Source organism: Chlamydotis macqueenii, chromosome 4 (genome assembly GCF_036417535.1).
Source record: "Chlamydotis macqueenii isolate bChlMac1 chromosome 4, bChlMac1.mat, whole genome shotgun sequence".
Lineage (NCBI taxonomy): Eukaryota > Metazoa > Chordata > Aves > Otidiformes > Otididae > Chlamydotis > Chlamydotis macqueenii.
In genome coordinates this window covers 49,437,518-49,451,207 of record NC_141559.1, presented here as the reverse complement: position 1 = coordinate 49,451,207, position 13,690 = coordinate 49,437,518, and the positions used below count along the sequence as shown (strand labels likewise).

The window sequence follows — 13,690 nt, the reverse complement described above, 5'->3', positions numbered from 1 at the left end:
TTATTGTTAGATACAGTAGTGATCCTGAACTGCAGTTTTATTATTTATGGGTGTGAGAAGGATTTCTTGCCACCTTCTGCTGGCTTTACTGAGGAAAGAGCATGCCTCAAAATAGCTCAAATTGTGCAGCCCCTTCAGGTTTTGCCTTCTTTAAGAAACCACGGACCAACTTTGTACATTGATTCTCCCCGCAACTTGTGTAACCGTCAGTAGAAATAGTGCCAACAAAGGGTGGGACTCTGGGCTTTAAACACCTGAAGCCATGTCAATCTTTGTTTATGTTGTTGGGTTTTTTTGTGGGCTGTTGTTAATTTTAAAAAAAAAATACATGATGAGCCTCAGAAAAGAGGATTGCCAGTGTAAACCAGTTTTTTTTTAGAACAATCATTTGCTTGTTGCTTTTTCTACTAGTGTTTTGAATACATAGATAAGATTATACATGCAAAATAATTTGAATGTGATCCTGAAGTTTACTTTTTTTGTTGTGTATTTGGGGAAATTAGGTGACTGTTGTTGCTCTGAGACTTACAGCTTAGACAAATTCTACTATCCCTGTCATAGTGATAAGTACAAAAACTGTATACGTGGGTTGCTCCACATCTCAGAATTCTGGGTTCTTTGGTTGCTTGCAGTTTACTGATCTAAAGGCCTATCAATTCTCTCTTTCGGATATGCCTGAAATAAGTAAAGTGTGTGTTCCACAGTAGCAGTCTGATTTAAATCTCCTTGCTCATGTAAAACTCCCACCGATGACCTGAATTTGAGGCCTATGAAGAATGAAGGATCAAATCCAAAATATTTTCTAAATTTAACAGTATTTATTTTGGGAAAAAGGCCCAAATATTCAGACATTTGCCACACAGAGTTGCCCCTCGCCATATATGTGTAGCACTGGATCATTTACAGGATTTCAAACTTGAGTAAACAGCTGAAATAGCCATGCCAAATCCAGCTGTCTGCAGTAGAAGTGAGCAGAAATACTCAAATTAAAATTAGAGCTTTCAGTCATCGGAGCTTCTTTTGCTGATTTGTATTACAGTTCAAATGTTTTGCTTCAGGAGAATCAACAGACCTTAATGTCACATGAAAGGTGATTGTAGGCTTCAGCAGTAGTGTTAGAATATTTCTTTTTACTGCGTACATTCATTTATCTTGTGGTGGAGATGTCTCACAAGCACTATACCTGCTTTTGCAAAAAAAAAAAAAAGATGCTTTATTATAGCAGCCAACTAATTTACTGGAACACACTGCCTGACGGAGTAGGGCTCTTTTTCCTGCATGCAGGACAGAAGTACCTCATCTGCAGCACTACAGATTTTCACAAGACACTTCCCAGCAGTGAGGTATTTTTTCTTAAATAAATAACTCTGAATTTTAGAGGGAAATGGTAGTACTATTAATTAAAGATTTGGAGGAGAGGGGTAGAAATATTACAAGTCACCACAAACCAGTAGCTGCCTGTACAGTTCACCTGAAGTACTGTAGGTGGGTCATCAGATTGCTTGTCAGATGCCAAGTTACAGAGGTCCATTTTTATAGATTACATGTGGAGGCACTCAAACATACCAACATAATTTTGAGGAATGAAAATTGTACATTCAAATTTGTTTTTTGAAAATATTCATGCATCAAAACTTAATGTTTCTAAACACATATCACACAAGTGTTTGTGGAGGGCTGTTTGGAATCTGTTGCTTTGGTTACAGAACAGCAATTTTCTATGGTTTGCTAGACTTGATGGGGGGGAAGAAGTTTTGAAAATATATCCGTTTCAGGAAATGGATAGGAAAAGCGCAGAAGTTTGATTTATAGGAAAAAGGCTGCTGTCACTATTTCACAATAGATTTTGCTGGGGTTGTATGTTTTTTTTTCCCTTTTTTTTCTGTGAGCAAGATGCTGTGAAAAAGTATGTCTAATCTAATAAGATATGAGTTGAATAGCCTATCTGGTCCTTGAATAAGTTTATAATTCTGTTAATGTAACTTTACGTAGGGCAAAGCTCCAGCTAAGATGATTATTTTTTTAAGTGTTTTGTATGTATGTGGTTAAGATTGTTGTCACTCTTTGTACAGCATACTGAAATGGGGAAGGACGTTATCACTGCCAAGTATGGTTATTGTATCCTTATACAATATTCTGTTATGTTATCTTTACAGAGTCCACAGAGACGTACTCACAGCATGTTCAGACTCTTGGCAGCACCACCACCACCAGTACAATACCAATCTGTAGATCCTCAGAAGAAGAAAAAAAAATTACAGTCATTAAAGCTCCACATTATGCAGGGATTGGCCCGGTAGATGAATCTGGAATCCCTACAGCAATTAGAACGGTAGGAAATTCTGGGGAATCTGTGTATGAACTCATACAATGAATTGATTGTTGGTAATGGGTTTTTCACATTCTTCTAGTCTTATATAATGTGGAATACAGTGTGCGTAATCAGCGAGCTCATGAATTAATATTGTGTGTTGACGGAAAAGGAGAATGCTGATGGGAGCGTAATTGGGCAACCTCATGTTTCTAGTTTTAATTGGAAGTAGCCACAACTTTGTGTCTCTTTTCTTGCTTCTCTTATAGTTCTTGCCTTTGAAAGATATGCAATGATTGCATTTGTTTTGTTATTTCTAAAATAAATTTTACATATATGCGTGCGTGCAAGTATAGCTGTATACATGTGTGTGTAGATACAAAAATCTCACATTTCTGCATTTTGGGGGCAGTGGTTCTCATGTCATCAGGGTAGTGTAGAAATGAATAGTTTTGTTCTGATAATAATCTCAGTGACTAGCATTTTCGTGGACGTGCAATATAGAATCATTGTGCCCTTGAGTGACACGTAAATGAATAGCGTGGAAGCCCTGTCATTGTGCCTAAGCCCAATTTTGATCGTCTGCCACCAGTCACTGCTTGAGCGGTCCCAGGATGTCGAACTGAAGAGTTTTGTTTTCACTCTGCTGAAGCATTCTTTCCACTCCGCTGTCAGGGCAGCCTCTTCTGGCTGGTCCAGAGAGCACAGTGGCAGCTGCACTAGGTCTGTAAAGGAAGTGCTTACTGGCCTTCCCAGCCGGAGAACTGGTGCTGTGCGAGACGGAGAAAAGAATAAGAAGAGTGGGAGCCAGGATGAAAGCGGCAGAGCCCTTGCAGGTGAAGTCTTTGGGAGGTGCAAGTATGTAGCAGCTGTTGGATGTGTCCTCTCTGCCAGTACTGACATATGGGGCTGTGTTGCATTGCTGAGAACTGCTTCAATGGATTGAAAAATTAGGGGGAAAATCAGGAACTGATGGAGAAAACAAAAGGAAAAATTCAGAATAAGTGGTAAGATGGGGACAGTTTTATTTAAGAATAGGGGGGAAACTCTGGCATTTCTTGCTTTATTTTTTACATTAAAAGTAATGTAATCAGAATCTTTTAAAAATGAGGAGATTTATTTGCAAAAATGCTCTAGCTTCCTACCCCCTTTCTAAGTGAATATGTCCCTATGATTTATATAGGATAAAGTAATTATTTTGGGGTTTTTTTTTAATAGCGGATTGATCTAATAGGGTGCATATCAGTTATATAAGATTATAACAGAAATCTCCTTCAAGTGCATTTAACAGAGTTGGCAATCTGACGGCCTATATTTAACTTTTTGATGGTATGGTCTGAGTCTGTCAGATTTTTCTCCTAAAAACATAATGTAATATGAATTAGAACATTTTCCAGCTGGATTTGCTCTGGTTTTTGTTATGTTTCAATTTAAAAATATCTTATAGCTTGTAAACATAGTATTGTGGAAATGATTCCCACAATGAGATATGAGTAAAAAGATTGTGCTAGCGTGTGTGAGAGCGTGCGTCTCGTGTGCCACTTTGTGTCTTTATTCTGACTTCTTAGGACTTAGCTGGAAGTGAGATTGCTTTCAAGATAGTGATTTAAGATTACATTTTAAATGTGCAAGAGCATATTTGAGCCTCTTGTGCCCCAGTCGTGTACAAAGGTGGTACAGTTGTCAGCAAAAGACTCAAATATGCTGCACCTTGACACCTCTCAGAAGTGCAGTACTATGCAGAAACGCGCAGAAGTGCTGTAACTGCATTTCCTCTGAACAGGAGAGGGTGGGATATATCACTCTCTCTTCCTCCAAGGTCAGTGAGTAGTCCAGGTAGGCATCTTCTCCCAGAAAGTTCAGCCTCATTCCATCTGGAGAGGGAAAAAAGTTTTCAAATTAGTCGAGTATGTCATTGCATGCAAAGTTTAAAATTTCCTTATTCTTCCATCTTTGTGAAAATGGCAACAGCCTATCAAAAAAAAAGCAGTAAATGTAGATTCATGGGTGATAGGTAACATACTGTTCTGAAACACTGTGCTACTCAAAGGTGAGCTTGTAAGTAAGAACTTGGGAGTATCTGTATTCCAGATTTCATAGAATCAGTCATAGAATGGTTAGGGTTGGAGTGCTTTTCAGTAGTAGAGAGATTTTTCAAGCTGTGGTTATCTCCTCTAAGTCTGTCTTTACTCTCAGCACATGGTTTGTGACAGCTGTTTAGCAAGGAAAGCAGAGTGATGCTCTCTTTCTATTCCTACAAACCCTTTCTGTCCAAAGCTGCTGAGAGGGCAAGGATTCCTATGAAGCTTTCCCTTGTCTCAGAACCTCCATCTCATGTTAACGAGTTCCCTCCATAGCACTTGAGCTCCTGCCAGCTCTGGGCAGTGCCAGCCTGAAGCCTGAAAATTCAGATCATTGTTAAGTTCTGCCACCATGCCAAGCCCTGCCCCTAAGATGGTGAAATTCCAAGGCATTAAAAATTAAGTCTTTGGAAAAGAGAGGGTAAAATGCTGTTCACTCAGAAAAGGATTCGGTGAAATGGCACCACCAGAGTTCACCACCGCCAGGGTCCTAGGAGAGGAAAAAACAGATTCATGGAAAGCAGTATGACTGCACTGTTTCAGACTATCCAAAATGATTGCTTCATGTCTAACTGACATAATTTGTAGACTGAAAAGGTCTCCATTTACTAAGAATGAAAAAAAAAATCAAGTCGCATCAGATTTCTTTTCTGTACTTAGTGATGTAATATTTCAGCTAGGAAAAAAAAAAAACAGAGACAGTCCACTGAAACTCATAAATACCTCCTTTAATTGCATACTTTCTGATGGATTATTAGAATACTGCTCCATGATTATGGACTCTCCTAAGTACCAACTGCAGATACTTCATATGTCCTCTTCACGCTCTTTGGCTGATTGTTCATTCACATATGATGATGCTGTGTTCCAACATTTAAATGCAACAGCTATAATGCCCACAAAGCAGGATGGCATCTGAATGGCTTGGTGCATTGTGAATACTGCTAATGCCTCAAATGAATGTTGGTCTGTGGGATTAGTGCATATAAATTGAGAAAATGTATTTTTAAATGAATGTTCTATTCCTTAACTAATCTGTTCTAGCTTATAATGTAAAGCCAAATTATTGACTGAGGCTTTAAACCTTGGAGTGGGAGTTGAGGGGGAGATGATGGGAGAAAAACATTCGAATATCCAGAAGGATGTTGGGAGACCACCTTTTCTGATCACATGGGAGCTTGTCCTTACCTGATCTCTATGTGTTGATTTGTGTAATAAGGAGGATCCAGTGAAGAGATATCTATGAGCCTTTGTCCCTTGATAAACAGTAGGATCATAGCAGTAATATTTATGCATTGTTTCCAATCTATTTACCTATTATTGATTTGAGCTTTATTGGAAGACTCTTCTTGGCCCAATACAATCAGAAAGGCAACTACAGTATCGTGGGACCATTGCAGGTTCTGCAGAGTTCTGCTAGTATAGATGTTTAATGCCTTTAAAGAAACAATGTTAAAATGATCCAAATCTGCTTGTGAATATCTTCTCTTTGGCAGAAGTCAGGAATGTTGGTAGATGGGGCAAGGGACTTGTTCTTGATACAAAACTATATCTATGTATTTCACACCATTTGAAATAGATGGTATGAAAGTTACTATATTAAATAGAGGACAAAAAATAATAGACTTTGTGTTCAGAATAACACTGAATGTCTGATTAGATCTGTACACACAGGTATTCTTATTTTTTTTTATTGATTGTTAAATACTGCATTTTATTTAGACAGTTGACAGGCCAAAGGACTGGTACAAGACAATGTTCAAGCAAATCCATATGGTTCATAAGCCTGGTAAGTATGCTTTTGTCTTGACTGGGTGGTTCTTAGTGATATTAAAAATGTGCTTTTCTGCATTCTGATTGTCTGCTGTGTGAAAATACAAGCGTTTACCAAGTGTCAGATAATCAATCAAATCAAATGGGTTAACTGGATGATAGATTTTACTGTAGAGGGAGCTATTTTCCTCTGCTAAAGGCCAAAAATTTATAATGAGTTTATTTTATTACTAAAACTAAATTAAAATTAAAATTATCCAAATAAGTATGCAACCAGTGTGATTCCATGTCACTGGGGAGCTCAGTGAAGTGATCCTCATCTCCAGATTGAGGGATGAGAAATTGGCCACTGAAAATCTCCCGCCATACCAGCTTGCTTTTGGAGAGCTCATGTGTTAGAACAGCATGGACTAATAAACAAGCTGTTTTGAAGACACATTTTCTGTCTGAATTGAATTTTTTTCATACAATGTCTTATTCGGTTTTGCTGAAATGGAGCTTTGATGATGTTACTAGCCTTAGAGTTAGCATCCTTATCATGGTTGTCACCAAGGATGTCAAGAAACTGTATAAACGGCAATTATGCTCATTAAACCTCTGGAAGGAAGGAGACTTTATTCTCTTGAGATAAAGCTTGCATTCAGTATGATCATACAGAATTAGTGGGAGAATAAAAAATGTAAGCAGGAGAATTTTGGACTACAGGATCTATTTTGAGCACTAGTCATATAGTAGATATTTGAGGTTGCTTTTTTTTGGTAGGATCAACAACTTAATAGTCTCTAGTAGATGAGAGCTGCCAGAAAAAAAGAAGAAATTGAGCTTGGGGAGGGGAGAAGAATATATAAAAAGCTGTAATTTGCAATTTGATCCTAACCAGTAAGTACACAATATGAGTGACATGACAAGAAGATACCATTTTATCAATAAGATGGTAAAAACAGCCTGTGGTAAGTATAATGGGAAAAGAGAGACTTCAGAAAACACCTATGAGACGAGGAAAAGAAGTAGAGTGCTTGATTGCCAACCAAGCTTCTGTTTGTATTTGCAAAAATAAAGCTGCATTGCTGTGATGCACTGGCACGTATTGCACTACAGTGACATGTATGTTTCTTTTTGTAGATGACGACACAGACATGTATAATACTGCATATGCATACAGTACTGGTAGGAATTATTCCCTCACTTCAAAACGAGTCTTTTGTTATTGTCAGCAAGTAACAGGGGGAGTTAACTATTCGTGCTTGCTTTTATAATGCTTACATAAACACTTTTTATGTCTTGTTTGATCTCAGTTGGTGTTTTTACATGCCTTTTTTTTCCTCAGATTAAACAAAGTTTAATTTTGGTTTGATTCATAGCACAGAAATGAATTGCACCTGTGGGCCTCTTACTGCCAATGGGATACACTGCAATACTGTAATTTCTGATTACATTGCATTTATTTTCACTAGTGATTGTGAGTAACACAGCCTTTCCTTATCAAAATGGAAAGGGGACAACTGTGTGACAGTACAAATGCTGATTACATAGATGGAAAGACAAAAAGGTTTTACTGAAAACACCTTTTTAAAATATGGAGTAAGTGTGCCTAATAAAAAGATGACTCTGTTTTATGATCTTGTTCATTTTTGCTATAGACACATTGATGTTATTTACCTGCAGGAAAGACACATTCATCTAATAGATATATAATTGTTGTGTCTTTCAGAAGATTATAACCATGTGGTATAAAGTTATTTACAAGAACAAAAATGAACATATGAATAGACTATATGAGCAAAAAACCCTCCTAGTGCCTTCTGCAAAAGCGCCGTTCAAAATTTTTCCATTTCAGTGTTTGTTGGATTCAGCATGCTCTCACACTGCCTTTTTGTATTCTGTTGAGAGCATTTGTTGTGGGTCAGTTATTCAAGGTCTGTTTGGACTCTTGTGATCCTTTTCAAGATATACTATTGCCTAGTTGTCCTAGACTAACAGTAATTATTAAAACAATGAAAAAAATGTGCATTTCCTGCCTTTTCTCTTCCTTCTGAACATAAAACAACTGAGAGGCAGGATGAGCCTGGGGTTTAATAACAGGCTGTCATTAACAGCTCTGATGGACACATACAGCCATTGACTTCTCCCCCCCTCCCAGATTAATCATTAATTTATTTTAACTATACTGACTTTGTCTGTGTGTTTGTAGTTTTACACAGAAATATATAAAAAGTATTCTAATGAGCTACGTAGTACACAGCAATGTACTTTTAAAAATGCATTTACACGTTTTTGGCACCTTGCAGCTTGGTTGAGTAACTGTGGGTTCTTGTAGCATTCCATGTTGTATTTTATTAAAGCTCATTCTCCTACTCTGACTGTTTTTGGTTTTGTTTTATATTAGGTAGCTACAGTCCATCCTTCTCCGCTCAGGCACACCCAGCTGCAAAGACGCAGACATACAGACCGCTGTCTAAAAGCGCTTCTGACAGTAGCTCTGATGCCTTTAAGATCTCATCCCCTTTACCACCTCCTCATGTGCCACCTCCAGTACCACCACATCGTTTGAGGGAAAGGTCTATACCAGAAAAGTGAGTCAACATATTTTCAAAAAGTGTTCGTAGTATGTACAGTAATCCAATTACAGGATATCAGAATGGATACAATAGCAGCTATAGAATAATATGACTTCAAGAGCTTTATTCAAGGGACAGTCAGGTGATGAGGACTCATCTTCCTCAGCAGTGTGGGCATTGTATCTGGTGTTGCCATTTCTTCAGCGTGCTAAAGAAGTGCTTGTTCTTACAAGTGATACCACCATGAGCATTTAAGATTTTGATTCTCATTAGGGGAATTGTCCTGCTTGTTGTTTTTCAGAACAGTCCGTGCTCTACTAGCCATCTTGAATAGTTAGTCTCTGAGAAGGAAAGGCTATTTGTGGTATTCCGTAGTAAAGAGAAAGGATATAAATTATGTTGTAACTTGAAATTCAAGGAAGAGCAAAACTGTAAGAGTGTAGCAATCAACTCACATTTCCCCAGAGCTCAGAAGTGCTATATATCCTCATTTTTTAAATCTTCATCTCCATTTTGATAGACCAAGAAGGTGTTTACAGATTATTAGGGGCATTTCCATTTTTTCTTGGTTTGCCAGCTTCAAACTTGCTGCACAAAACCAGGTCTCAGTGGTTAGAGTCCAGTGCGGAAAATGTTAATAACTCAGGAAAGAAATGTTTATCCTTCTGATAAAAACACACAAAGTGCCTTGTGCACAAATTCTGTGGACTCTTCAGTGTGTCTGTAGCTACCATCTCATGCAAAAAGCTTTTTCTTTAGCGTTGATGTTCATGAATGGTACATGTTAATATAACATTATGTTATTACATGTTAATATGTCTATGTATATCTATGTATAGATATATTTTATATATGAAAAGAGTAATTTTTTGTTCCATTTGTGGCTACAAGCCACAAATCCCTCTTGGTTACACTATGACTGTGGCTTTTTGAAAAATGTGTAGGTAGGGGCAATCCAAAAGATAATTCAGCAGATACACATATTGCAGAGGAAAATGAGATTGCTCGATGGTTACTGATTTTGACTATTCCTGTTGCTGAGGGCAGGTTGTCAAGACGAAATGCTAGGGGTTAGAGTTGAGCTGCCTCTCAAAGGCCAGGAGGTTTGAATTTTGTTAGCAAGTCATTCAGAAGTGTAGATTTTTGTTAGCAAGGCACTAAAATGTGGATCTGCTTAGCTTTGATCTCTGAAGTTGTGTGAGTCATCATCCTGCACTAGGCCAAATGCCTTGGTCACAGAAACAGAGGCCTGTTACAGTTCCTTTTGTCAAGCTTGGAAATAACTGCTTCAGCACTGAATTTGGATGTTTAGCCTCTCCTTTTAATCTCCTGCATTTCCACAGGCAGTGGAAATCTATGTTCTCCAGGCCAGAGGATGCCAAACACGTTAGTTATGCTTTGCTTGCTGCTGACAGCTATAGCTTGTCAATCTTTTCCTGCCACTGGGAGATTCTTTTTTTAATTGCCTATAAAGCCTGAGTATTTAAAAATCTCACATAAGAGACTTAAGTCCACATGTATCACAGTTTTATAGCTGGGAGGCAAGATATGGTTTGCATTAACAGTTGGACTCAAAAATTTAGTCCATAAGGAGTTGCAGGCTAAATGTTGTAAATTAAGTGAAGTGACCGTGAATGAGAATTTCAGTGGCATCCTTTTTTCTTCAGTGACTTGCGGAATAATGCAACTTGATCAGAACATTTACATTTTCCTATGCATTCTTAAAAAATACAACCTTTTCTGCTCTGAAACTATATTTTTTCCTCAGTGAAAATGAACAATAGACCCATGTAGAACTACCTCCCCTGAAATGTAGGGCATTTTATAAATAGAGGTGTCCGTGTCCCAGAAACTGCACTCACAAACATACTGTAAATAAAAGCTACCCCATAGATTTTTTTTAAGTCACGTGACATGTGCCTTACAATGTCAGGTCACATCAAACAAAGTCACATCAGAAAGGCTGAGAGAATTGATAGAATTTAATCAGTGTGTGCTCTCTCTTATTGTAAATACATATAATAACTCATGGGATTTCCTCTTTCCTTTCCCTCATTCTTTGAGTTACTAGTGGGTCATTTTACACAGGGCTAAATAAAAAGATGTGTAAGCTATGGTTTTTCAAATCTGAGTAGTGACTACAAAAACTGCCATAAAAAGGTAACTCTCACTGTGGTAGTAACTAGCTAACTATCCCCCAAAAATGTGTAGGTAGCTGTTAATATAACATTGTAAATTACTGAAAAAAACAGAGTAGTAGGTGTTACATTTTATTCTTTGCACTATTACATTGAGAGAAAATTTATAATCATAGAGAAAATGGATAAATTTCTGTCCCAAAGCCAACTGCCAAATTATTGTTCTTCTTTATCTGTTCATATTTCCAAGGAAACAGTATACTGCTTACAAGGATATTCAGGAGCAGTTCTACTACAGATCAGGATAAAAAGCATCTATTAGATTTTTACACTGTCTTTTAAAATAATTCATTTTTCATCTCAGAAAATTTTATAACTTTTTCAATACGGACTTACTGTCATATTGTGCAATGACAAAAATATCTACCACTTGCCTATATTAGTATAGTGCATAAAACAAGTATAGGAAATCTGCAATTTGAGAAGGCATGTCATGGTAATTTGACGCAGTATGTCAGGGAAGTTTTTAAACTGGTCTACCATCTACAACAAGAGTGTGAGTGATCACGTAGGCTGGACATCCCTAGTATTTTTACTGCTGTACTGAATGCACCTGCTGTGAACAGGTTGAGATGATACAGTAGTTAAAACACTGGGATGCTAGGCCAGACATTTCGCAACTGAAATCTTGAAAAAGAAACTATGCTGAAATTTATTTAGTTTTGCATGTTTCTCTTGCGCAGACTTGTAAAGCAGATGACAATGACAATAAATTAACTCAATTGCACATATTTGTTATTTAGAAATGACTGGAATCCCCCTGACAGAAAGGTAGATACCCGCAAGTTCCGTTCTGAACCAAGAAGTATTTTTGAATATGAGCCGGGAAAGTCATCAATCCTTGAACATGAAAGACCGGTAAGACACATAAGTGGAATGGGTAATTCAGTAAAGAGGTTTGGTGAGACGTCTTCTTTTTATTAATTACTACTGATTATAACTCCTTAGATGAATATTGAAAGCCCTTTTTCAAATATGATTTTGCAGCCATTTGTCTTTGCACTTTCCTGATGGTTGTGTTGAAAATGTGAGTTTGGCTTATTTGATAAACTTAAATCTTATTATATTTCCAAGAGATCAGACCACCACTCTGCCAACCAAATGTATGATGAGCAGAACTGTGAATTAATGGAAACTGCTTTATCAAATTGGCATGCATCTCCAGCACTCATTTTCACTAGTATTAATAGCACATATGATATCTGATTAATTAACGCATGGAAATAAACTATTTGCATTTTCAGGACGTGCCTAATTGTACACTTAAGGAGATTTTGGTCAAATACTGGTCAAGGTTGCGCAGAGAGGCTGTGGAATCTGCATTTCTGGAGGTGTTCAAGACTCACCTTGGCACAGCCCTGAGCAACCTGATCTCAATAGACTTGCTTGTAGCAGGAGGTTGGACTAGATGACTTCTGGAGGTCCTGTCCAGCCTCAACTACTCTGTGATTACTGAGTGTAATTAGAAGTCTTTATTCCTGCTTTCTGAATAATGATTGCAATGGTGGATTTTTTCAAATGCATGTCTGATAAAGCTAGGCATAATGCATGCAAAATGACGATATGATGTATTATGTATCAATGGCAAGAGTTTATTTTCTTGGGCTTTTGCTGTGAGTTAAAATGGTTGAGGGAATCCAGTTTTAAAGAAAGGGTTTATGTGATCAAGACTGCATTGTTATTTGCTTCTATATTACTGTATGACATGCTTGTTCACATACTTAATTTTACTAATTTAAAATAAATTAAGCAAATAATTGAATTCCAGAATATGTAGAATGTCAACAGTGTGAAACACCTGTACTAAGCACCTTCCCCTTCTGGTTTTGTGGTCTTTTCAGGAATATAATTTTCCTTAGCTAGAAAATACTAAGCTGTGTTTCTGTGAAACTGGTGCATTTTTCAAAGAGGGAATTGGCATTTCTAGATGAACTGCTAATAAATCAATATAATTAAATGGGATTTTTTATTTATTGTGAAGCTGAGCTTAACCAATAATTTTATTTAAAAGATGATGGCATTTGATCTGGGCACTCTTTTTATTGCCATGGCTGCATTATACACACTGAGGTAAATTACCAGCCTTCTCAATGCCAAAGAATAACAGCAGATTCAAGTTAAAAATAAGAAAATTATAGTGATGTTTCAAGAGTAGCCTCACTTTTCTAATAAAATACATCTGCTACTAATTTAATGTGAAAAAAAAATCATGTAGGAATTGCAGTGCTGAAGAATATGTTCATAGATACAATTTTTCAGTTTTAGCAAACTAATTAAATTGCAAAAAAAAGTGAGCTCTGCTGACTGTTCCTGAAGCCTTTTTTTTTTAACTTGCTTATGCATTTTATTTTTGTTGTTCTCAGTCAAGAGGTCGGATTTTGAGCTTGGTTTGAACGTTAAAACGTTTTCATGCAGAAAAGCCTTAGTCACATTGTACTTACTGAGCAGCATCAGTCAAGGGCAAGATCACACTTTTATCATCTGAAGCTTAGACTGGGAAGTTTAGATTTAGCTGATGTAAATACAAGGAAACATCTCTTTGTAGAATAAATTTTAAAAGCTGAAGAAATAATATTCATGGACAGAATTGAGTGATTTTTTTTTTGTTTATTTCTAATTCAGAGCTGTAAAATACTGGATAACAGGAATTCATGTAGAATACAAGAGATGAAAGTTGTGCTGACAACTGTGTAATGTTATTAACTGATATAAAATAGTTGGAATAAGCTGTCACAGTTTTATCAGTGTGGAATTTCTACTGTTGGTAAA

The 13,690-nt window shown here is 37.0% G+C and overlaps 1 protein-coding gene across 7 annotated transcripts in view; it reads left to right on the top strand.

Annotated features, from left to right (window-relative positions):
- The window catches only part of SORBS2 (sorbin and SH3 domain containing 2), a 163,275-nt gene that overhangs the window by 104,153 nt on the left and 45,432 nt on the right, over positions 1-13,690 (top strand). For 4 of the 7 annotated variants that reach the window (XM_086746244.1, XM_086746245.1, XM_086746247.1 and 1 more), the window contains 5 exons: positions 2,157-2,332; positions 6,115-6,181; positions 7,288-7,332; positions 8,552-8,738; positions 11,665-11,779. In XM_086746244.1, the coding sequence (XP_086602370.1) occupies positions 2,157-2,332; positions 6,115-6,181; positions 7,288-7,332; positions 8,552-8,738; positions 11,665-11,779 (590 nt within the window). Of the gene's footprint in view, positions 1-2,156; positions 2,333-3,020; positions 3,148-6,114; positions 6,182-7,287; positions 7,333-8,551; positions 8,739-11,664; positions 11,780-13,690 lie in introns of those variants that run through there. The other 3 variants (XM_010130690.2, XM_086746248.1, XM_010130689.2) reach the window with 2 other exon arrangements.